The following is a 25,958-nucleotide window of genomic DNA, read 5'->3' as shown; positions in this document are numbered from 1 at the left end:
ACCTAGGCTAAAGGGTTGGGGGGGGGTGGGTTTGGCCAGCTTGCACAATGGTAGAGGGAGATGGAAGGAGGCATGTTATGGTGTTGGCAATGATGCTTTCTGCCCAACTGCTTTATTGGCCGAGAATGCTGCCCCATAGACACTGAATCATTACCTGATCCTGCCAGAAAAGGCCAAAGACATAAATAAAAACCCAGAAGAAGTTTGAATTCTTTCCTACTTTACCAAAAACGAAAGAAAATCTGTCTGGAGATGGACTTTAAGGCCTCGTACACACGATAGGTTAACCAGAGGACAGCGGTCTGATGGACCGTTTTCATTGGTCAAAACCGATCTTGTGTGGGCCCCATAGGTTATTTAACCATCGGTTAAAAAAAAGCCAAACTTGCTTTAAATTTAACCGATGGATTCCTAACCGATAGGTCAAAACCGATCGTTAGTAGGCACAACCATTGGTTAAAAAACTAACGCATGCTCAGAATCAAGTCGACGCATGCTTGGAAGCATTGAACTTCATTTTTTTCAGCACGTCATTGTGTTTTACGTCACCGCGTTCTGACACGATCATTTTTTTAACCGATGGTGTGTAGGCGCGACGGACCATCAGTCAGCTTCATCGGTTAACCGAAGACAACGGTCCTTCAGACCGGTGTCATCGGATGGACTGATCGTGTGTACGCGGCTTAAGAGTTAAGGGAATGTAGGTTTGACCATTTTTAGCTTGCAGAATGGTGGAGGGTGGTGGAAAAAAAGCATATTATGGTTTTGGAAATGTTGCTTTCTGTCTGATCACTTTGCTGGCTCAAAATGCCACCCCATAGACACTGGATTGTCACCTGATCTTGCCAAAAAAACATCTATGGCCACTTTAAGAATAGTTTCTGGGTTTTGGATGAACAGTCATCTCTCCAGCCCTATCTCTTTAATGGAGAAACATTACGTTTATCCCAGCGTTGAACATTCCCCGGAATGAGAGCCATAAGTTTGCGGTGGAGGCGGCAATGAGCAGGCTTATATTGGCACCGCGGTCGTCTTTCTAACTAATGTTGTAATCTAAAATACTCCTCCCGCGACAGAGGTCAGCGACCAAGAGGAACAATATTGAGAAAACTCGCAATCATGAAGTGTCTGCCGCCTCCTAACGTATCATCTGCGCCAGAGATTTGTAGCGACAGATCGGCAACCGTGCGGCTGGAGCCCAACACTTGTCCCGTGAGTGATGTAGAAAAACACAAAACAAATAACGACCCGAAATCTCTCCCCCGGGGTCACTCAATATATCAGCCCCGAAAATGAGAACTGTAATGTTCCGAACACGGCTCATTCTATCTTCTGAGAAAAAGAAAATACTCTAGAAAAAACACACATTTTGGTAGGAAGTGGATGCAGGTAGGCTGTAGGGGTTTAGCAGCACTGCAGCGTAACAAAGAATAAAAAAAACAATTGTTTGCAAAAAAAAAAATGGCAGTTCATGATACAGTGCATTCGAATTTTTTTTTTTTAATCTCGTCGATTGTGATCTACCTGTGAACCGTGACTTCTGCATTAAACATACTACAAATTAAAGATCTATGATTTTTATCATAGGTGTATTCTGCAACAGAATATCAACCAAAAATCCAGAAAAAAAAAAACACATGATACAAATGTTATAAATTGAGTTTCAGTTCAGCGAGTAAAATAAAGTATTTTATCCCCAAGCAAAACATGACTTAGTACCGTATTTTCTGGCGTATAAGATGACATTTTGCATCCAAAATCATGCCCCAAAAGTCGGGGGACATCTTATACATTATTCAAAAGCCGTGCCTTCTCCTCTGACTGTTCCGTGATAGGCGGAACACTAATTTTCCCAGCAGAGCCTCTGTTCAGTGTTCCGCCTATCACGGATGCCTTCTCATCCTCAGCTAAGGACGAGAGGACATCCATGATAGGCGGAACACTGAACAGAGGCTCTGCTGGGAAAATTAGTGTTCCGCCTATCACGGAACAGCCTGAGGAGGAGGCGCGGCTTTGACATACTGACATACTCTGCAAACAGGAGAAGGTAGGGAGATTGTTGAGGCAGGGAATGGAATGGCACAGTGAGGCAAGTATAGATGGCACAGTGAGGCATGTATAGATGGCACAGTGAGGCATGTATAGATGGCACAGTGAGGCATGTAGAGATGGCACAGTGAGGCATGTATAGATGGCACAGTGAGGCATGTATAGATGGCACAGTGAGGGGTCGTCTTATACAGTGAGTATATCCCAAAACCAACATTTTAGCTGGAAAATTAGGGGGTCGTCTTATACGCCGGCAAATACGGTAGTTGGTGGAGAAACCCTTGTTGGGAAGCACAGAGGTCAGACGTTTCTTGTAGTTGGTGATCAGGTTTGCACACATCTCAGGAGGGATTTTGGTCCACTCTTCTTTACAGATCTTCTCTAAATCCTTAAGGTTTCTTGGTTGTCACTTGACAATTTCGAAGTTTCAGCTCCCTCCATACATTTTCTATAGGCTTAAAAGCAGAGCCTGAGCTTTTTATGCTGGGCTGCTCCTCTGGGTCACAGGCGTGCAATTCGTTTTGCATTCCTGTGACCCGTTTTCAGCAGAGAGCGGTCTGAAGTCCACTCTCCGCTGATGTCACTGCAATCAGTCGAGGCGGCGCATCTTCCCGACTTCCGAAGTCTGGATTCGCCAGCTGCCTTCACTGTACTGTACTGAGAACCAACGCTGATGGCTCGGTTCTCACTCCTCCCCGAGCAGAGAGATGCTGACTGTCAGTCAGCAGCTCTCCTCTCTGCTCCTCCACGCCCATCGTTGGTTTCAATAAAAGGAACTGTGCCCCATCGTTGGTTTCAATGGAAGGAACTGCGCTCCATCATTGGTGTCAATGGAAGGAACTGCGCCCCATCATTGGTGTGAATGGAAGGAACTGTGCCCCATCTTTGGTGTGAATGGAAGGAACAGTGCCCTTTTGATGGTATCAATGGGAGGAATAGTGCCCCATTGTTGGGGTCAGTGGATGGAATAGTGCTCTAAGGGCCAAGTAAAAGGCCGCAGTTTGGAGACCACTGCCTTAGATGATCTCACACTTCAGATAGCTATGAGGTCACAGAACAGGAGTGCCTAGGCACAGGAAGTGAACTCTATTTTAGGGTACCGTTTAGGCACAATTATTTTTCAAAATGTTCCTTATAAAAAGGTAGAAAATCTTTGTCCCGGTCCACTTTAAAACCGCATGATTTCCCCCCCCCCCCTGCCAGACCGGAGTCTCTTCATTACAAATATCTGTAAACTCGCCACCTGCCAGACCGCGCTCCTCTCTGCTGCGTTTTGTTCCCCCGTGTTTATTTATTCCGGATTCTGACAGGCAGTGTGTACAGCGGTTTAATTACCAGAAGCATTCAGCATGTATAATTATCTATTTACGGTAATTATTATACAGCGGAATTCCAATCTGCTTGTAGAGTGTATAACACGCAAAATTGTTAGCGGATCTCGTGTCCCCCTCTATTACCACATTAGCGGTGTTGATGCCATACTACGCCTCATTTTCCTGCTTGTTTTCATGCTTGCCATTTAACTGACAAGTTCTGTAATAATATTTTATTGTAGAACGGGAAGGGGGGTGTGTACAAGGTAAGGCATACATAATGATGCCGATGGAACGCGTGAGGTTCCGCTCCATGCGCTCATGTTAAAGAGGCATCCCAGAAGCTGTGAGTTCCCTATAGAAAGGCACAGTTCACACAATTTCAGGGTCGTATGACCTTCTGTTCCCAAATCTTACCTTTTTCTGCGTACAGGAGGCGGGGTCTTACAACAGATGTGCATGTCACTGCCTGCAGGACGTGGACACTTCCTACTGGCCGTCCAGAGACAGGGTCCTCCCTGCATCCAACAAGGGATGATGTCAGCAAAAGGGGACCAGTCCATGCAGGCTGAAAACTGAGCCGGCGGTGGGTTGGTCGGTCCCTCACGGAGATAGGTGGCAGCATTGACATGATGATGTCAACGTAGCTTTCTGCACCAGAACATGGTGAATACAGGGCACAGTGATTACACCCCTTGGGGGGACATGACACTCTGGATTCGCAACAGAGTAACAGTTCTCATTTTAACACCATGCAATCGGCGGATGACATGTCACAGCTACTCTATAAGCCTTCCGATTCGATCCACCCAAATGGAAGGGGATGAATTTCCTTCTGTTTTTTTTGCAGATCGGATTGGAGGTAGGCGGGCGTAAAACAGACAAAAGTCGGTTTACAATTTGTTGCTCTGTAGAGGTGAATTGAGGGTTCCGTGTAGTCGGGCTGATCGTGTGAAAAAGGCCCAAGACTGCTTTCACACTGATGTGCTGCGGTTTACCCACACTGCGGGTGCAGCGTCGTGCACCTGTGTCTATCCTGTGGGTTAGCTGAACTTTGCCATAGATTCCACCTGTGGCAAAAGCCGGTGCTGTAGAGGAAGCATCGGCTTATGGGGCTCTGCTCCGCAACCGCTTTCTTCCTCTACCACCAGCTTCATTCACAACACTGATGCTGTGGTATGGCGGGTCAGCAACCTGCGGTCTGGGCTTGCCAGAGCAGGAGGTCGTGGGCCACATCAGAGGGCTCCGTGGGCCACATGTGGCCCCCGGGCCACCCCTGTGATAGACCAACACAAAGTGGCACAGAATTGTGAAGTGGAAGAATTATAAATGTTTTTTACAATATTTTACATATAAATATGTGAAAAGTGTGGCATGCATTTTTATTCCGCCCCCCGGAGTCAATACTTTGTAGAGCCACCTTCTGCTTCAATTACAGCTGCAAGCCTTTTTGGGGATGTCTCTACCAGCTTTGCACATCTAGAGAGGGACATTTCTGCCCATTCTTCTTCTTTGCAAAATAGCTCAAGCTCAGTCAGATTGGATGGAGAGCGTCTGTGAACAGCAATTTTCAAATCTTGCCACAGATTCTCAATGTGTGCCATGTAGTACACAGATTAGTCATGTCAATTTAACTACTTAAGGACCCCCCACTGTATATATACGTCCTCTTTTTAAACATGGATATCTCAGTAACGGCAGCAGCTGCTGCCACAACTGAGATATCCATGTTTTCAGCGGGCGGCCGTGTAAACGATAACGGCGGTCTCCGCGGCGGATTCGCCGCGAGATCGCCGTTATCGGTGGCGGGAGAGGGGCCCCCCCCTTCCGCCGCTTTTCCGCGCCCTCCGCCGCTTACCGGAGCCGTCGGTAGCGGCGGAGGAGATCCGATGCTGCCGCCTGGAGAGTGAGGACTTGAGTGAGGGCAAGATGGCCCCCACCCGTCCTCATAGCTCTGCTGGGCGGAAGTGACGTCAAAACGTCAGTCCCGCCCAGCCTCTTAAAGAGACAATTTTTTTTCTGTCATTTTTTTAAATGACAAATTTTCCTTTTTTTTTTTTTTTTTTTGCATTTAAGCCTAAATATGAGATTTGAGGTCTTTTTGACCCCAGATCTCATATTTAAGAGGACCTGTCATGCTTTTTTCTATTACAAGGGATGTGTACATTCCTTGTAATAGGAATAAAAGTGATCATTTTTTTTTTTAATATTTTAGTGTAAAAAATAATAAAATCAATAAAATTAAATAAGAAAACAAAAAAAAAATTTTTTAAAGCGCCCCGTCCTGACGAGCTCGCGCGCAGAAGCGAACGCATACGCGAGTAGCGCCTGCATATGAAAACGGTGTTCAAATCACACAAGTGAGGTATCGCCGCGATCGTTAGAGCGAGAGCAATAATTATAGCCCTAGAGCTACTCTGTAGCTCAAAAAATGCAACTTATAGAATTTTTTAAACGTCGCCTATCTAGATTTTTAAGGGTAAAAGTTTGACGCCATGCCACGAGCGGGCGCAATTTTAAAGCGTGACATGTTGGGTATCATTTTACTCGGCGTAACATTATCTTTCACAATATATAAAAAAATTGGGCCAAATTTATTGTTGTCTTATTTTTTAATTCAAAAAAGTGATTTTTTTCCAAAAAAAGTGCGCTTGTAAGACTGCTGCGCAAATACGGTGTGACAAAAAGTATTGCGATGACCGCCATTTTATTCTCTAGGGTGTTAGAAAAAAAATATATATAATGTTTGGGGGTTTTAAGTACATTTCTAGCAGAAAAAAATGTTTTAGTCTTGCAAACACCAAATCTGAAAAACACCTGAGGTCTTTAAGTGGTTAAGGTGCTCCTAACAACTCGTTATGTGTATAAAAGACACCTGTCTACAGAGTCTCTTTCTTCCATTCAAACCTCACCATCATGGGCAAGACCAAAGAATTGTAAAAGGACGTCAGGGACAGGATTGTAGACCTATACAAGGCTGGAATGGGCTACAAGACCATTAGCAAGAAGCTTGGTGAGAAGAAGGAGACAATTGTTAGAGGGATTATTCACAAAAGGAAAAAATTCAAAATAACCATCAACTGCCCTCGGTCTGAGGCTCCATGCAAGGTTTCGCCTCATGGGGTAAGGATGATCATGAGAAAAGCAAGGGATTAACCTAGAACTACAATGGAGGAGCTTGTGAATGATCCTGAGGCAGTTGGGACCATTGGTAACAAACCACGAGTCAAACAAACCCTTGGTAACAATACGCCGCCATGAATTTAAATTCTGCACCCGCAAGGTCCCCCTCCTCAAGAAGGCACATGTACAGGCCCGTCTGAAGTTTGCCAATAAACATCTAAATGATTCAGAGAAGGATTGGGAGAAAGTGCTGTGGTCAGATGAACTCTTTGGCATTAACTCGACTAAACCATGTTTGGAGAAAGAAAAATGTTGACTATGATGCTAAGAACACCATCCCTACAGTCAAGCACGGAGGTGGAAACATTATGCTTTGGGGCTGTTTCTCTGCTAAGGGTAGAGGCCGACTTTGCCACATTTAGGGGCCAATAGACGGGACCACGTAAAATCTTGGATGAGAACCTTCTTCCCTCAACCAGAACACTAAAGATGGGTCGTGGATGGGTCTTCCAACGTGACAATGACCCAAAACATAACGCTAAGCCAAAAAACAAGTGGTTCAAGAAGAAGCGCATTAAGACCATGGAGTGGCCTAGCCAGTCTTCAGACCTTAATCCCTTTAGAAAATGTATGGAGGGAGCTGAAACTTCGAGTTGCCAAGTGACTGCCAAGAAACCTTAAGGCGTTAGAGAAGATCTGTGAAGAAGAGTGGACCAAAATCCCTCCTGAGATGTGTGCAAACCTGGTAACCAACTACAAGAAACGTCTGACCTCTGTGCTTGCCAACAAGGGTTTCTCCACCAAGTACAAAGTCATGTTTTGCTTGGGGATTAAATACTTATTTTACTCACTGAACTGCAACTCAATTTATAAAACTTTTGTATAACGTGTTTTTTTCTGGATTTTTGGTTGATGTTCGGTCTATCATATAAAATACACCTATGGTAAAACATTATAGACCACTGGTTCTCAACCTAGGGGTCGGGACCCCCTCGGGGGTCAAATGATAATTTGCCAGGGGTCACCGAATCCTGGGCTATTCCTGAAGCCTGCACCACTCTCCCAGCCTTTTTTGCAGCCACCCAGCAGGGCTTTCCCTGGAGCCTGTGGCTGCCCAGCTGGGCTGTTCCTGGAGCTCACTCAGCTTCTTCGCAGGTGCCCATTCAGTTCACAGCATGGCTGGGGGCAGACGCTTGAGGTCAGTTGACTGGTGAGGAATGTGAAGTGGGATGGGCTAGAGGAGACCCCATCTCCTGATTTTGGCATAGGTGTCACTACTGCGAGACACCACAAAATCAGAGACACAGTGAAGCCGGAGACACAGTGAGTGAGATTATAGTTGCCATTAAAAGGACTCAGGGAGCACTAAATATCTGTGGTTTAGGTGCAAATTACCGTATTTATCTGCGTATATCGCGCACTTTTTTGCCCAGGGCAAGATCGTGGGTGTGCGATATACGTCTATACCCGCTTCCCGCGCTGTGTTTGAACCACTGCGCCGACATATACCGAGCGCAGTACACTCGGGTATAGTCGGGCAGGCTCGGCTCCTCTCGCAGTCACGTCCTGTACGTCCTTTACGCGAGAGGAGCCGAGCCTGCCCGACTATACCCGAGTGTACTGCGCTCGGTATATGTCAGCGCAGTGGTTCAAACACAGCACGGGAAGCGGGGATCGAGCGGGGAGGACACCACGATGGTCGCAGAAGGACTTCGGACCGGACGAGGCCACCGATGGACGACGGGCAAGACACCGACAAGGGGCATTCAAACTAAGTATTTTTTTTTTCCAGGAATTTTCCTTTAAGTTCGGGGGTGGGCAATATACGCCGGGGCGCATTATAGCAAGATAAATACGGTACTTGTCATGCTTTGGGTGCTGACAACCCATGCTACAAAAATAATTTTACTGTTAGGGGTCCCCACAACTTGGGAAATTTTATCAAGGGGTCATGGCACTAGAAGGTTGAGAACCACTGTTATAGACCCTTCATTTCTTTGTAAGTGGGCAAACTTACAAAATCTGCAGGTGATCAAAAATATTTTCCCAATTGTACTTCCTCCAGCTCTATAATCAGAAGCCTTCCTCTGTATGGATCTGGGGCTGGGGGGAAAGTTTGTATTGTTTGCATTGCATTTATTGAGGTCGCAATGGTTCAATGCAAATAAAAAAAATATATATTTAATACACATTTATGTTTTAGGAACATGGGTGCAAAAAAGTAGAACATGCCTTGGATTGTTTCCATATGCGTATGACTATTAGGTCTTATACACACAGGGAACATACATTTCAAATAAGAACACAACACAAAAAGATACTAGTATAGAATTGCAATTGATATCATCATCATCTATCAACAAATCAAAGATCCTGGAGACGCCTGAGGCGAAGTTTTGGCTTCATCCCGTTCGGGGCATTACATTAGACATCAATAGAACGAGAGCTCAGCGCAGCAGCTGATATTTTATTAACAGGCCGCTATGAAAACCATCCATTCCATTAAAAATATATATCGGTTTGTCAATTTCTGGTGCGAGAAGAAAACAGACAGCGATTTACAGCTAAACAGGCGATAAGTGGTTGAATAATTGTATGAAACAAAAACGCCGTTCCCTTTCGCCTCGTACTTCTGAGTCTCGGGTTTTGTCCTCGAGCCACTTGACAGGTCGCCGCGCCATCAATAAAACATGCCAATTTTGATTTTCCTCATGAGATGCGAATGGGCCGTGATGGATTTTCGGTTGGGACACGGGGTGACGGGAACAGATGTTATTAATGGTCATTAGAGACCGGAGGAGGCCGCCGTCGATGCGATTTGAGAAGATACAGAGAGGCGGCAGATCTTAAAATGTCATAAATAACTTTTAATTTCTGAAACAGAACTCACGCCGTCTGCTGCCCGAATCGTTTCGCACTTTCTGGTTTCACATTGCGCATTAATGTCTCACGCCGAATGATGCTAATGATCTTCTCAAGGTCAATGGCGGTTAAGCGGTCGAAGCTTGAAGATCCGGAGGAGAATGGGAGTCCCAAAAGTGATTACGATCCGAGCGGGGTGTTAATGCGGGAAAGATAAACAATGTGATGGCACGCCGAGCTGCGCGGATTCAACGTGAAAGGCGCATTAGCGGCGGCGCGGTCTAGATTAATATACGTCTCGGTGATGGATGTCTATCTGAAGGACATCGGACACAAATTGGTAGCTCTGATAATTTGGAGATGTTGGACAATGGTTACATTAAGAGCCTTGTTCCCTTAGTAACAATCATTTGTACTGAGAAGAAGAAGAATGAAAAATTGTTAGGAGAATTAAGAATAAGAAGAAGGAACGCAAAAGCAATTTTACAATTTTGGTTCAGCTGGGACTCGGACGGAAAGTCTAGCCAAGACCAACAGTTTCAATCCAAATGCTTTAATATGAGGGGTTTTCACAAAAATAGTACTAGGTTTGAGCATGAAATTTTTATTTAAAGGGTCAGTCCACCGAAAAATAATACTTTGGTGGATGCTGCCTTAGTTACCAGTTCTGTACACCTACCTGCTGTGCCCATTATGAGGGGTTCAAACCTTAATTGCACCGAATTCCCCGGTCTACACACCTGATGTGCCCATTATGAGGGGTTGAAACCTTAATTGCACCGAATTCCCCGGTCTACACACCTGCTGTGCCCATTATGAGGGGTTGTCATCATACCTGAAATGCACTTGCTGTGCCCATTATGAGGGGTTCAAACCTTAATTGCACCGAATTCCCTCGTCTACACACATGATGTGCCCATTATGAGGGCCTCCCACTATGGTCAGTGTCCTTCAAAATTATACTTTGTTGGATGCTTGCTTGGTTGCCAGGCCTGCACACATCAGGGGTTCCTTCCATCCCTCCTGTGAGCTCCCAGGTCTGCACACCTGTATGCACGGGTGCTTTTTATGAGGGGCTCCTGCCATCTCTGCTCTGAGCTATTGGCTCTGCATATCTGATGAGTCCATTATGAGGGGTTGTCATCATACCTGAAAAGCACTTGCTGTGCCCATTATGAAGGGATACCATCATCCCAACTAGATTATTATTTAGTTTACAGTATAGCATGGAATTTATAACAGAAAAATCTGGCACACACACAAAAGGTAGATGGGACACCCAAAACCCCATGAGTGCAATAACAGTGTTGTGAATTATGGGAAACACGACGAGAAAAAAAAGAGAGCTGGTTTTATTTTCAATTACTCCCAGAGGCATGATGGGGTTGGCAGTTTGGCAGTTACAATTGTAGTTCTGCAACAGCTGGAGTGCCACAGGTTGCCTACCCCTGGTGTAGCATGACCACGCAACTGTCATTCAAAGTGTGACAGCGTTGAAAGCTGAAAATTGGCCTGGGCAGGAAGGCGGTGTAAGTGCCCGGTATTGAAGTAGTTACCGTATATACTCGAGTATAAGCCGAGTTTTTCAGCACTTTTTTTTGTGCTGAAAATGTCCCCTCGGCTTATTACTCGAATCACCTTTGTGTGCCTGATCTCCCGGACTTTGGGGACCCGGTACTGGCCGGCCGGAGTTCCCCAAACTTGGCACACATATAGCCCCCCTCTTTCTCTACAAGTGTGCAAAGTTTATTGTCTGGGGGACCTACAGCCGGGGAGCACCAATTTTTCAAAATGAGGCACCCCTTCCATAGACTCCCATGTTAAACGGTCATTTATCCGGTAACTTTGGGGACCCAGACCCGAAACTTGGCACACATTTAGCCCCAGTTCTCATCTACACGTGTGCAAAGTTTGCTGTCTGGGGGACCTACGGCCAGGGAGTACCGATTTTTCAAAGCCAGGCACCCCTTTTTATATACTCCCATGTTAAATGTAAGTCTAGACATGGGCACAGTGAGGCATGGGCACAGTGAGGCATGGGCACATTGAGGCATGCAGATGGACACCCTAGGCTTATACTCGAGTCAATAAGTTTTCCCAGTTTGCTGTCTGGGGGACCTATAGCCGGAGTACCAATTTTTCAAAGCCGGGCACCCCTCTCATAGACTCCCATGTTAAACGTAAGTCTAGACATGGGCACAGTGAGGCATGGGCACAGTGAGGCATGCAGATGGACACCCTAGGCTTATACTCGAGTCAATACGTTTTCCCAGTTTTTTGTGGTAAAATTAGGTGCCTCGGTTTGTATTCGGGTCGGCTTATACTCGAGTATTTACAGTAATTAAAAATAATTAGCGCCATCGTCCATCGACCGTAAATGATACAGCGCCTGTTTTAGTATCACTTTAACCAAACCCCCGAAGCCTCTGGGCGACATTAACTGACCTCAGAGAAAACCAAACCGCTTTCCTCGGCTCCGAGCCGCGGCGCAGCCTGCTCCGTTGAATTTCCGGAGATTGGAACAAACAGCAGGTGTTCCTATATTACAATCAAACTGTTACATTAAAATTTATTCTGTATCTTAACACATCTAATAGACTAAAAAAAAAAAAACGGCGGCATGTGGGGCCAGACATTCATTTGACATTTCCGAACGGTCAGGTATAAAATTAGACTCTCGAGGTATAACAGGTTGTCGCTGCGCCCACGCACGGCTCGCGGAGAACGGGCGGACGGGATGCTGCGCGGCTCCGTACAACACAGGAAAGGGACAGATGGATACAACTGTTAGAGGCGACAACCGTCTCAAACTAATCAACGACAACCAGTCAGATGACAATCTGGGCTGGGGGATGACAGTTGGTGAAGGAATGTCGGATTGCGATCGGTTACAATGACTGCGCCACTTCTTATACTTATCATGGATCACAACAGCAGATGGTCGCATTTTTTAATGCCGGAAGACATACAATTTTACAATTTTTACAGGAGAAACCAACCTTGCATGCGATACTTAAAAGTGTTTGTAAACCCAGTGAAGTGACTGGCCTCGGGTGATACACAGAGATGAAACAACGCCTCCACCATAAGTTGTACCTACCGTATTTACCGGGGTATAGCGCGCTCCCGCGTATAGCGCGCACCCCTAAACTTGACCCGGATTCCTGTGAAAAAAAGATTTTTTGTACTTACAGTTTTGGTGTCTTCCGCGGCGTCCATCAGCGGCCTCGTCGGGTCCGGCGTCCATCTGCGGCTTCGGGTGTCCACTTCGTCGGGTCCGGCGTCCTTCTGCCGCGTCCTCCCCGCTCGTTTCCCGCGCCGAGTTTGAATACTGCGCCGACACTCGTGTATCGTCGGGCAGGCTCGGCTACTCTCGTGGTGACGTCCAGGACGTCAACGCGAGAGGCGCCGAACCTGCCCGAAGATACACGAGTGTACTGCGCTCGGTATATGCCGGCGCAGTATTCAAATTCAGCGCGGGAAAGTGGGTATCGGCGTATACCGCGCACCCACGATTTTGCCCTGATTTTGCCCTGGTATACGCCGATAAATACGGTATTCATCTGCTTTATTTTCTTCTCTACACCTGTTCAAAGTCCAGAATATTTTAAAGCCTCTCTGAACTGCCAGAAAACAGGAGGCGGAGAGCTGAAAATACACTCTGCAGAGCTCAGTGAGGAGAGCTCTGACAGCTGATTGGAAGGAAGGGACACACCCCCTTCACAGAGTGCACAGGAACAGAGCTGAGGCTGTCAATCACAGGCGGTGTGCTGGAGATCCTTCTCTTGTCACCTTTTTACCTCATTAGAAGTGATTCTTGCCAATAGCAGAGGAGGGGGGCAGCAGACAGAAATGACACATAGGGCCAGATTCTCGTAGATCGGCGTTAAACTATGCGGCCGTAACGTATCTCGTTTACGTTACGCCGCCGCAAGTTTTACGGGCAAGTGCTCGATTCACAAAGCACTTGCCTGTAAAGTTGCGGCGGCGTAGCGCAAATCCTCCGGCGCAAGCCCGCCTAATTCAAATGATCCGGGTAGGGGGCGTGGATCATTTAAATTAGGCGCGTTCCCGCGCCGAACGTACTGCGCATGCGCCGTCCCTAAAATTTCCCGACGTGCATTGCGCTAAATGACGTCGCAAGGACGTCATTGGTTTCGACGTTAACGTAAATGGCGTCCAGCCCTATTCACGGACGACTTACGCAAACGGCGTAAATTTTAAAATTTCGACGCGGGAACGACGGCCATACTTAACATTGGTTGCCCCTCATATAGCAGGGGCAACTTTACGCGTCGCAAATCGTACGTAAACGTCGTATCTTCACTGCGTTCGGGAATTCGCGTATTTTGCTAATTTGCATACTCGATCGGGAAAACGACGGAGGCGACACCTAGCGGCGAAAAAAAAAATTGCATTTAAGATCCGACGGCGTAAGAGCCTTATGCCTGTCGGATCTAATGGTTATCTATGCGTAACTGATTCTAAGAATCAGTCGCATAGATACAACAACCCAGATTAGGACTTACGACGGCGCACATTGCGTTGCGCCGTCGTAAGCCCTTTCAGAATCTGGGCCTTAGTCCTCCTAATTGAGACAAGTACCCACTACAGTGAAACCTCGGATTACGAGTATAATCCGCTCCAGGAGAATGCTTGTAATCCAAAGCACTTGCATATCAAAGCGAGTTTCCCCATAGAAGTCAATGTAAACGAAAATAATTTTTCCGCATTGACATCTAAGGCATGCAATACCGCATGTGGCCAGATATGGGAGGGCGCTGAAGAGCCTTGGAAATACTCGGGACAGCTCGGCTGAACTCGGAAAGCCTCAGGAAATTAGTATTCCCTTACAGCTCTGGCGCCCCTGCACCTCTGGCCAAATGCGGTACTGCACACCGCTGTGGCTTGAATCCTTGAACACTCGCAAACCAAGTCAGGATTTAAAACTGCCGAAAATGTTGGGGACCGCTGCTGTACAACACGGAGAGGTTAATTTAAACTGTGCTGTACATAGCCTGGGCAGCGAGCAAACCTGTGGGAGGGCACTAGCAGGCCTCCACCCACTAAGGAAAACAACAGGAAGGGGCGGAGACAAGACCAGTCACCCTGTACAAGGAGAGTGAGCAGCAGCAACTGGTCTTTATTACAGGAAGCCCCCGCACAGAGGCAGGAAGAACACCACAAAGCACGCCAGAATTTGCCATGCCAAGAGATCCGCTTTAACCCTTTGCCTAGTATGTTCTCTTAGGCTGGTTTCACACTGAGGCGCGGACCCGCGGTGACGGTATAGCCGTGCTATTTGTAGCGCGGCTATACCATCGTGTTTACCGCGATATTCGGGCGCTAGCGGTGAGGTTTTAACCCCCGCTAGCGGCCGAAAAAGGGTTAATACCGCCCGCGTTGCGGCGGTATTACCGCGCTTTCCCATTGATTTCAATGGGAAGGCGCGGTATAGGAGCGGTGAACACACCGCTCCTATACCGCGGTAAAGATGCGGCTAGCAGGACTTTTGGAACGTTCCTGCTAGCGCATCGCTTCAATGTGAAAGCCTTCGGGCTTTCACATTGAAGACTACAGGGCATGATTTTTCATGCGGTATAGCAGCGCTATTTTTAGCGCTGTACCGCATGAAAAACGCCCCAATGTGAAAGGGGCCTTACTTTTATCTCATACACAAAGAGCGGCTGGGACTAATCACATCGCCAGCACAAATCAAGCCACTAGATCATTTTTAGGCTGGTCAGAGGTCAACGATTGGACTTCTGTAGACCACACGTGGTGTGGAAAGACGCAAAGCAATGAGACGTAACCGCGTGTTTTTCCTGACCGATGGAAGGTATCTGGCTTCAAAGCAATATCCATTTCCCCGGCCAGCCTCCTGTACGAGGCGACTCCGCTTGTTATCTCGTTAGAATTTCTCTGCCTCATGCTGAGAAGCCATTACTCCGCCGTTTGAAGTTGCAGCCACCAGGCAATGTCTCCGAGCGTGCGAACCGCCAACCTCTTCCCAGTCGCTGCTCTGCTCTCCCCACTCGTCGCGCTGTGATGAAGTCCATAAATACATTTCTTTTACAATTTCCAAAGCCATCAAAGCCAATTTCACAGACTCCGTCCTTCTATAAAAGTCTCAGAGAAAAAAAAAAACCGAGGACGGCAAAAGTTTGCCAACACCTTTTCTATACCGTGTGAGCTTTCCTGATGCTGGGAAATGTAGGTGTATTTTTTTTAACACACCCTGCATCTCCGATCTCGGTAAAGAGCCTTCAGCGGAGGCTCTTTACCACGTGATCAGCCGTGTCCAATCACGATGTAAACTGGAAGAGCCGTTGATCGGCTCCTCCTCACTCGCGTCTGACAAACGCGAGTAGAGGAGAGACGATCGGCAGCTCTCCAGACAGGGGTGGGGGGGTATACGTCGATTGTTTATCAGCCTAGCCCGCGGATTCCCACACTGGACCACCAGGGAAGGGGGGCAACATGTGGATGGCCTGGTATGTACCCCATGGCCATCCACATGTTAAAAAAATCTTCTCAATAGATGCCAATCAGTGCCCACAAATCAGCGCCAATCAGTGCCCATTAGGCCTCGTACACACGGACAGACAGTCCGCTGAAAACGGTCCGCCGGACCGTTTTCAGCGGACATGTCCGCCCGGAGATTTCTGTCTGATGGATGTGCACACCATCAGACAGAAATCCGTGCGTAAACAATACGCGGGGACGTGGCCGCGACGATGATGCGGCGACGTGCGCGGCCCTGGAAGTTCAAAGCTTCCGCGCATGCGTCGAATCAGTACGACGCATGCGAGGGATGGCGGCCGATCGGACGTGTCCGGTGAGTCTGTACAGACGACCGAACATGTCCGACGGACAGGCTCCCAGCGGACAGGTTTCTTAGCATGCTAAGAAACATTTGTCCGCCGGAAAACGGTCGGCTGGACAAATGTCCGCTGGAAACCTGTCCGGTCGGCCGTACACACGACCGAACATGTCTGCTGAAACTGGTCAGCGGACCAGTTTCAGCAGACATGTTCGGTCGTGTGTACGGGGCCTAAGGCTGCATTCACACCTGAGCGTTTTGTCGCCTGAAGCGCCACGCTCAAATACGCTAGAGGGGAAAAAATACATTATTCCCTATGGAGCCTGACGCCTGAAGCTCAAACAAGTTCCCGGCCCCTTTTTTGTCGCGCGAATCGGGCGGTTTGGGCGTATTTAAGCGTTTCCATTTCCCATAGAAAGTAATGGAAATGCTCGATTCATGGGACTAGCGCGACAACGAGCGTTTGCTACGGGCGTTTCGTCGCTTTAATCAATAGAACTTTTCACCCAGGCAGAAGATTAAAAATATCTACCAACATGAAAAGATGATAATTTTTCCTATTGGCTAAAATAAAAAACGTCGAAGTACAAAAACGTCGGACGACGCTGTATGCAAACACGCAAATAAGCATGAAAACGCCGGGAAAAAAAAAGGCCTGAAAAAACGACCGAACGACCGACGCTCAGGTGTGAATGCAGCCTTAGTGTCCATCAGTGCTACCTCTCAGTGCCCATCCATATCCATCAGTGCCCACCTATCAGTGCCAACTATCAGTGCCACCCATAAGTGCCCATCAGTGCCACCCATAAGTGCCGCCTATGAGTGCCCATCAGTGCCGCCTATGAGTGCCCATCCGTGCCGCCTATGAGTGCCCATCCGTGCCGCCTATGAGTGCCCATCCGTGCCGCATACCAGCACCACCCATCAGTGCACATCAGTGCCGCCTATCAGTGACCATCATCAGTGCCACCTCATCGGTGCCCATCAGTGCCACCATATCAGTGCAGCCATATCAGTGCCCGTAATTGAAGAAGAAAACGTAGTTATGTACAAAAAAAAAATTTACAGAATTTTTTTTCTTTTTCAAAATTTCGGTCTTTTTTTTAGTTGTTGCGCAAAAAATAAAAAGTGATCGAATACCACCAAAAAAAAATCTCTATTTCTGTGAACAAAATGATAAAAATGTCATATGGGTACAGTGTAGCACGACAGCGCAATTGTCATTCAAATTGCGACAGCGCTGAAAGCTGAAAATTGTCCTGGGCAGGAAGGCGCGCAAGTGCCCGGTATTGAAGTGGGTAAAATAAAATCGAACCTTTAGTATCACTTTAAGAGTGGAAGTATAAACGCTCCCCAGCGTCACCCCGTCTCGTTCGCGTCTCAGTGTCTCTATGGGAAAAGATCAGGATAAACGCTCTGCAGTTTACTCTTCCGCCTCATCGCCTTCAGATCCCCTCTCCGCCCCATCGCCGCGCTGTGAATACGATCGCATCTTCCTACCAGCCTCATTACAGTCTCCGAAGGCTCCCAATGCCCCCGATCCTTCCACATAAGAGGGATTTAAGACTAACAGGGGTTAAATCTTCCTTTGACAGTTGGTAGTATTCAGTATAGTAAAGGGGGGGCACACCAAGCAAAATAATTGCTCCCGCAGGGAACGATCGCGGGTCATGTGTATTTGCTCTCAAATACGGCAAGGAGCGGAATCAGGTTCCTCCCCGAACGCAGACACACGTCCGCCGTTTCCTGTCGCTGCAGGACCTCGCCGTGCCTATTCTCTTTCGCATGGCGATTATTCAACAGATGTTGCCTCGTCCTGAGGGGACCTTTTAATATTCAACAATGGTTTTTGGTCAAAGTATTTTTTTTTTTTTTTTTTACAGGATTTAAATATGTTTTTTTATTTTATTTTCTCCCTCTATTTCCCGTCTTAAATATTAAGCAATTAAAAACACAGCATGTGCCTTGAAGGTAATTTTATCCCATCTCACCGAATGTTTTACTTAAGGGAAGAAAGCAGATGCGGGGGTCAGGGATGAAAGCCGTCTCTTTGCGTATTGCGCAGTTGATGGGCGAACTGGTCTGTCCTGGTTTGCAAAGTACCGGAAAATTTGAATAATTGAACAGAGATATGCAGGAAAAGTGAGGAACATGGCGCACAGATCAGGCGGCTTGCTGTAGGGCGGACATGTCAAAATGGTGATTTTTCCGGTGGCTTTGGGCTCTTCGCGTTCTTTGAGGTCACTGGCCGGTTCAGTAGGTTAAATCTGAACTGCAGGATAAGTAAATATTATCGAAATCCATTCCCATTGGGCTGGATTCACAAAGAGTTACGCCGGCGTATCAGTAGATACGCCCACGTAACTCGGAATCTAAGCCCGTCGTAAGTTTAAATGTATTCTCAAACTGAGATACACTTAAACCTAGCCTGCGCCGTCGTATTTTAGGGTGCAATTTTTTCGCTGGCCGCTAGGTGGCGCTTCCGTTGATTTCGGCGTAGAATATGTAAATGACTAGATACGCCGATTCACGAACGTACGCTTGCCCGTCGCAGTAAAGATACGCCGTTTCCGTAAGAGGTACGCCGCGTAAAGATAAAGCTGCCCCCTAGGCGGCGTAGCCAATGTTAAGTATGGCCGTCGTTCCCGCGTCGAAATTTGAAAATTTTACGTTGTTTGCGCAAGTCGTCCGTGAATGGGGCTGGACGTAATTTACGTTCACGTCGAAACCAATACGTCCGTGCGGCGTACTTTGGAGCAATGCACACTCGGATATGTACACGGACGGCGCATGTGCCGTTCGTAAAAAACGTCAATCACGTCGGGTCACCAATCATTTACATAAAACACGCCCCCTCATCCTCATTTGAATTAGGCGCGCTTACGCCGGCCCCATTTAAGCTACGCCGCCGTAACTTAGGAGGCAAGTGCTTTGTGAATACAGCACTTGCCTCGCTGACTTACGGCGGCATAGCGTAAATACGATACGCTACGCCGCCTCAAAGATCCGCCGATCTACGTGAATCCAGCCCATTGTGTATAGATTTTTCTCTGTGCGAATTTCTTCACCGATCTCATGCTTTCCAGCCTGGAGGAGAGATGCGGGGTCTTATTGACCCCGCATCTCTCCATAAAGAGGACCTGTCACACACATTTCCTATTACAAGGGATGTTTACATTCATTGTAATAGGAATAAAAGTGATTACAAAAAAAAAAAAAGTGTAAAAATAAATAAATATGTAAAGAAAATAAATAATAAAAAAAAAAAAAATTAAAACGCCCCTGTCCCTGGTAGCTCGCGCGCAGAAGCGAATGCACACACAACTCCCGCCGACATATGTAAACGCTGTTTAAACCACATATGTGAGGTATCGGTGCGCCAGCAACAATTCTAGCACTAGATCTCCTCTGTAAATCTAAACTGGTAACCTGTAAAAAGTGTCTGATGTGTCCGCCATAATGTCAGAGTCACGATAAAAATTGTACGTATTATGATTAAATCAAGTTGATTTAAATCAAATCCACCCTGCTGCTATGGTAACCCGGAAGCGCTGACATGACATCACTGCCAGGTTTATCAGCATCGTAACAGCGCCAATTTTGAAAAAATAAACTATTAAAAAAACGCTGATCATGGCGTTTTGAATGCTTTTGAGTGCAAAGGCGGAATTTGGGGTCTTATAGACACACAGTAATCTGTGGCTATAGTTGCAGCCATCAGGATTTTCACCTGCGCTGATCAGCAGATCCGGCGTGTGTATAAACTCTTTCAAGCGTACAAATGTTCTCCGTCAACACTTTACCGTGCAATAAAAATGCCATCCAGCGTGCGAACTGCGCTTCAATTGCATCACAAGCAACCATGTTAATTAGAGGATCGCTCAGAGAACCCTTGTGAAACGAGCTGCCGCGGAAAGCTCATGCAAAAACAGCGAGGCAGAGTGATGCCGCTATGGCCAATTGAGCACGTTTTAGATGGCTCTTTCCAGATAATTGGCTCGCCTATCTGCCTCCCAGTTAACCAGCTGCACTGTGGAAGTGGCTATCAAAATGAAATTGGGAAAAAAAGATTGTTCAAGGTGATCACTCAATGGTAAATAAGTTAAAATAACTTCTATTAGCAGCAGTGCTGAAATTATACACGCAGTTTTTTTTTTTCCGGAGGGAAAGTCGTGAAATTTCTTAAAGTGAACCAATCACAACTGTGCTTATTCAAGAAGCTACATATTAAAAATTAATCTAACAATACTGTAGAGTCTAAATTATGAGAACTCTGCATTCTCACCCATGAGAGATTTATATTGTTTTTTAAATTTAGGTTTACTTTAAGACCCCTTTCACACTGCGGCGGTTTGCAGACGCCATTGCTGGTGGCAATGTGGTTCCTTGGGGGGAGGGCTGCAATTCCAGAGTCCACCAGTGGGTGTTTCCTAGCAGCTAGCAGATCCTAGTAATCAGTTTCCACCTGATGCTGGCTACTGGGAGAGTATTGAGGTCCTCCCCCTTCATCCTGCCTTTTACCTTTATCCTGTGCTTTGCCATCCTGTACCTGCTCCCCTTGTTGCCGATTCTAGTCCTGGTTCCCCCTTCCTTTCATCTCCAGTTTTACCCTGTGACCCGTGTTCCTCATTTTGTATATATTGTATTGTGGTCAGGTTTTTAGGTATTTTGTCACTTATGTTTTCTCAACTCCAGTCCTCAAGTACCCCCCAACAGGTCATGTTTTTCAGGATTTCCCTGTGGTAATTACAAAGGCAGTGAAACTGATCAAATCACCTGTGCAAAATAATGGAAAGCCTGAAAACATGACCTGTTGGGGGGTACTTGAGGACTGGAGTTGAGAAACATGGACTAATGGTTTACTTGTTTTTTTCACGCTTGCTGTGTATTTTGGATGCTGGTGTTTGGATGTGTCTTGTTTCACTGTCAATAAACTTGCTTGAAGCATGCAGGCATACCCCACTTTAAGTACACTCACTTTACATACACTCGCAAGTAAGGACATACCCACGAGTGTATGTAAAGTACCTTACAAGTACTGTACAGAAATTTTGCAGCCGCAGTAGAAGCAGCTGAAGCTCAGAGAGCATAGGCCGCCCCGTTCCAGTGTGCCCCCGACACCTCCACTACAGCCCCTGAGACCTCAACTACAGCTCTTGACACCCCAAATACAGCCCCTGACCCCCTACTACACCCTACAAGTGAAAAAAGGAATGGTTTCACTTTAAGTACATTTTTCGCATAACATACATGCTCTGGTCCCATTGTGTACTTAAAAGTGGGGTATGCCTGTATATAGCCTGTCTCAGTTTCCTAGGTGTAACCACGCAGATCTGACCATTCCTGCTGCCGATTCCGGACACCAGTTTTACATGGTGACAGGCCCCAGAAAAACGTGTTGTCATAAAAAGCCTAGATACAAACACATGTCCTATGACCCTAGACCAGTGATGGCGAAAATTGGCACCCCAGATGTTTTGGAACTACATTTCCCATGATGCTCATGCACTCTGCAGTATAGTTAAGCATCATGGGAAATGCAGTTCCAAGACATCTAGGGTGCCCTGGTTCGTCATCCCTGCCCTAGAATTTTCCCCAGATATGCCGCCACGAGTTAACAGGCTACGTTCCTCTGTCCTGAAACCAGCTGGCTCACTGGCTAATGGGAATACTTTCCAATTTGTAGGAGCTAGCGTTTGCAAATGACTTACCTTTCCAGTTCGTACTCCGTCATTCCCACTTTGGCTGTCTTCATAACCTGCGGGCACATGACAAACATGTTCACAGTAAAAATAAACAGAAAAATTGGCACATGATAAAACATGTTCACAGTAAAAATAAATACAAAAATGATATAGCTAAATACTTTCAAGGTAAGTACAAAGAATGGGCAAGTTATCCAATTGAGCTTTTGGACGTTCTACGCACATTAAAAGTTGGCTGCAGTAGTGGGTTTTGTGGAGCCGGCGACTGGCTTCAAAGTGAAAGTGATGCGGCAGCACCATAGCTGCCGACCACTTTCACAGAGCTGGCCACGTGGTGCCTCCCCCTCCCTCCCGTGATGTCAGCAGAGAGCGGACTTTAGCCCGCTCTCTGCTGAAAACGGGTCACAGGAGTGCAAAACGCATTGCACTCCTGTGACCCATAGGGGAAGCCCAGCCAAACAAGCCCAGGCTGGACTTCTCCTTAAAAATAAAAAACCTTCTGCCTTTAGAATCACATTGACAGGTAACAGGCTCTCAACTATGAAGACATCAGTGGTCTATTAGACCCCTAATGTTTCTGCCCTCGACTCCAGTGGGTTTTTAAGGGGTGGAAACAGAAAGCGAGGAAACAACGTAATGCAAACGCCACAATGGATCCATGAATATCTCTTCAGAGAGCCTCTGGATCAACTGTGGGTATAGGATTGTGTATATGGGATTGTATGGATTTTTATTTTCTTCCTTTTTTTTGGGTTGACCTAGATGGACTTGTGTCCTTTTTAAACCTGACTAAGTAACTATATGTTGTTAAATCAAAGGGGTTGTAAACCTTTGCGGTTTTTCACCCTATGCATTAAAGTGAAAAAACACCTTGCAGTGTCCGGCCCCCCAGCCCCGCCTGTTTTACTTACCTGAGCCCCCAATTTCGGTGGGCGTGATCCCGCGTCGCTCTCTCCACGGCTTCTCGGCTCTTCATTGGCTAGATTAATAGCAGTGCAGCCATTGGCTCCCGCTGCTGTCAATCAAATCCAATGATGATGAGTGTATGACACGGGAGCATGCCCACAAGGTAACCCCCTCGGGAGAAAGCTTTCCAGAGGGAGTTATCGAATGCGGGGAGGAGCCGCGAGAGCCGCCGTGGGACCCCAGAAGAGGACGATCGGGGCCACTCTGTGCAAAACGAGCTGTCCAGTGGAGGCAAGTATGACATGTTTGTTATTTGAAAAATAAATAAAACACAAACCTTTAATATCACTTTAAAGGAACACTAAAGTTTAATTTTTTTTTTTGTAAAATAACAAACATGTTATACTTAACTTCACTGTGCAGCTCGTTTTGCACAGAGTGTCCCCGAACCTCGTCTTCTGGGCTCCCTCGCAAGAGCTTTCCACCTTCATGTGAGCTCGCATGGTGGAAGGCTTTTGCGGGCACGCTCCCTTGATACAGCGGTGGGCATAGCCGCCGACTGTATCACTCGGCCCCGCACCCGGGCGCGCCGCGTCATCGGATGTGATTGACAATCTGTCTAGCCTAGCCAATCAACGACCAGGCTGGGAACCTAAGAGGATCACAAAGACACGTGCGGGACTTTCGAGGGGTCAGGTAAGTAAAAGGGGGGTTCGGGGGGGGGGGGGGCGGTACCGTCAGATGTTTTTCACCTTAATACATCCTAGGAAAAAATATTTACCTTTACAACCACTTTAAGCTTTGACAAAAAATAAAAACAACCTGGAAGCGGATTGGTTTCTACGCAGAGCTGCACCAGATTTTGTACTCTCCAGTTTTAGTAAATCAACCCGCACTTTGCTTAGACTTAATTATTTCTTTGCAGCATTGCTACTAAACAATGGCACAATGACGGGTCCTCTTTAGCACTACACAGAAAGCCGCTCTATATATTCAACAAATAGCAAGAAGTTAATGTAACGAATGACCTCAACAGTTGCTATTCATAGAATTGTGTAATACCGGGGACATTTCTATTACTACACAGAGACAAGAAGCAAAGGAATGAAACAATCGATAGTCACATTTCCCTGCAGTCAATACAATTATCTGTGATGTGACAGAGGAAAACGGGAGGACGTACGAAGACACCAACCATTGTTCACATCAACAACAGCAAAAGAATGCCGAGGTGTTACCTCCTTATGGGCCTCACTGGAAATTCTGTTTGTGTAGCGCAGAACCTCCAACTCCATGTCCGTCTTGAAAACACGGCTGCAGACAAAAAAAAAAAAGAAGAGAAATAAGAATGGCAAATTGTTGAAAGTGACTATTATTAAAGTGTATACCAGGGCAAAATAATGGAAAAAATAAAAAAATAATCAAATTCATACATCTCTGCAATGCATACACATTTCACCATGTTTTATCCTTTTAAAAAGAGAAGCATGGGAATATACATTTATTTTTAATCATACTTACCTAGGTAGAGACTGCATCAGTGAGGGAGGTTTAAAGTGGTTGTAAACCCTTTACAACCACTTTAACCTACAGGTAAGCCTAGATTAAGACTTACCTGTAGGTGCTAGAAATATCTCCTATACCTACATGGTCTAGGACAGGGATATGCAATTAGCGGACCTCCAGGTGTTGCAGAACTACAAGTCCCATGAGGCATAGCAAAACTCTGACAGCCACAAGCATGACACCCAGAGGCATGATGGGAAGTGTAGTTTTGCAACAGCTGGAGGTCTGCCAATTGCATATTCCTGGTCTAGTAGATATTTGCAATGTCCCCGAACGATGCCTTCTAGTGCGCATGCGCCGGCTTGAGTTGGGGTCATGCCGTCACTGGTGGCTCCCGTGCATGGGAGTGACATAGTTAGTCAGGTTGAAAAAAGAAACAAGTCCATCCAGTTCAACCACAAAAAATAAACAAACAAAATAAAAAACACAGTACAATCCCATACACCCAACTCCATACCCACAGTTGATCCAGAGGAAGGCAAAAAAACCCACGTCACGCGACTCCGGCCAGTCACAGAGCCGGAGTTCCCAGCCCCCGAAAAGAAGAGGGGTGAAGAATGGAAGCTCGCCGCCAGCGAGGAAGACGGGGACATCACAGGCTTCTCCTGCAGCTAAGTGTCACATAATGGGCTACTATGCGATGCATAGTAGCCCATTATGCTTTACCTTTGCAGGGAAACAAAGAGGAAGTAAACCCCATTTAAAGACCAAGGCCCGGATTCAGATAGAATGGCGTAACTATATGCGGGCGTAGCGTATCTCATATACGCTACGCCGCCGTAACTTAGAGAGGCGAGTACCGTATTCACAAAGAACTTGCGCGCTAAGTTACGGCGGCGTAGCGTAAATGGGCCGGCGTAAGCCCGCCTAATTCAAACTAGGCTGGTGGGGGGCGTGTTGTATGGTAATGAATCGTGATCCGACGCAAATGACGCACCTAACGAACGGTGCATGCGTGCGCAAGCTCAGTATCACGTCAAATTTTCTCCCTAAGTTACGCCGGCTCAATGTTTAGTCGACGTAAACGGAACCTAAGCCCATCCCCATTCACGGACGACTTACGCAAACAATGTAAAATACGACGTTGTGCCGACGTTTCCGACGTCCATACCTAACATGACTTACCCCTGCTTTATGAGGGGTAAAGTTACGCCGGTCGTACGCCTTACGTAAACAGTGTATTTTAACACGCCGCTCGCAAGTACGTTTGTGAATCGGCGTATCTAGCTCATTTGCATATTCGATGTGGAAATATACGGTGGGAGCCTCTACTGCTTTTGCTACTGGACTCTAAACCCGACCCCTGAGCATGACACTTCTAGATTGTAAGCTCTAACAAGCAGGGCCCTCTGATCCCTCCTGTATTGATTTGTATTGTGACTGTACTGTCTTCCCTGATGTAAAGCGCTGCGCAAACTGTTGGCGCTATATAAATCCTGTGTAATAATAATAATAATAATAATGACACCAAGGAATATTTCTTTACATGATATAAGCCAACATGTTTTGGAGAGTTTACAAAGACCATTTCATCAAAGCTTTAATGATGGCATTTTGGTTAAGGGTTGCAACATCCAGCTGCTGAAACCTAATTCTACCATCTATATTCCA

The 25,958-nt window shown here is 46.6% G+C and overlaps 1 protein-coding gene across 1 annotated transcript in view; it reads right to left on the bottom strand.

Annotated features, from left to right (window-relative positions):
- The window catches only part of PEPD (peptidase D), a 158,804-nt gene that overhangs the window by 60,880 nt on the left and 71,966 nt on the right, over positions 1 to 25,958 (bottom strand). The window contains exons 8-9 of the mRNA XM_040329439.1: positions 24,020 to 24,095; positions 21,882 to 21,928 (exon numbers count right to left, since the gene is read on the bottom strand). Of these exons, the coding sequence (XP_040185373.1) occupies positions 21,882 to 21,928; positions 24,020 to 24,095 (123 nt within the window). The remainder of the gene's footprint in view (positions 1 to 21,881; positions 21,929 to 24,019; positions 24,096 to 25,958) is intronic.

The sequence above is a fragment of the Rana temporaria genome, chromosome 11, assembly GCF_905171775.1.
Source record: "Rana temporaria chromosome 11, aRanTem1.1, whole genome shotgun sequence".
NCBI classification, from domain to species: Eukaryota; Metazoa; Chordata; class Amphibia; order Anura; family Ranidae; genus Rana; species Rana temporaria.
This window is presented reverse-complemented; position numbering and strand designations above follow the sequence as displayed.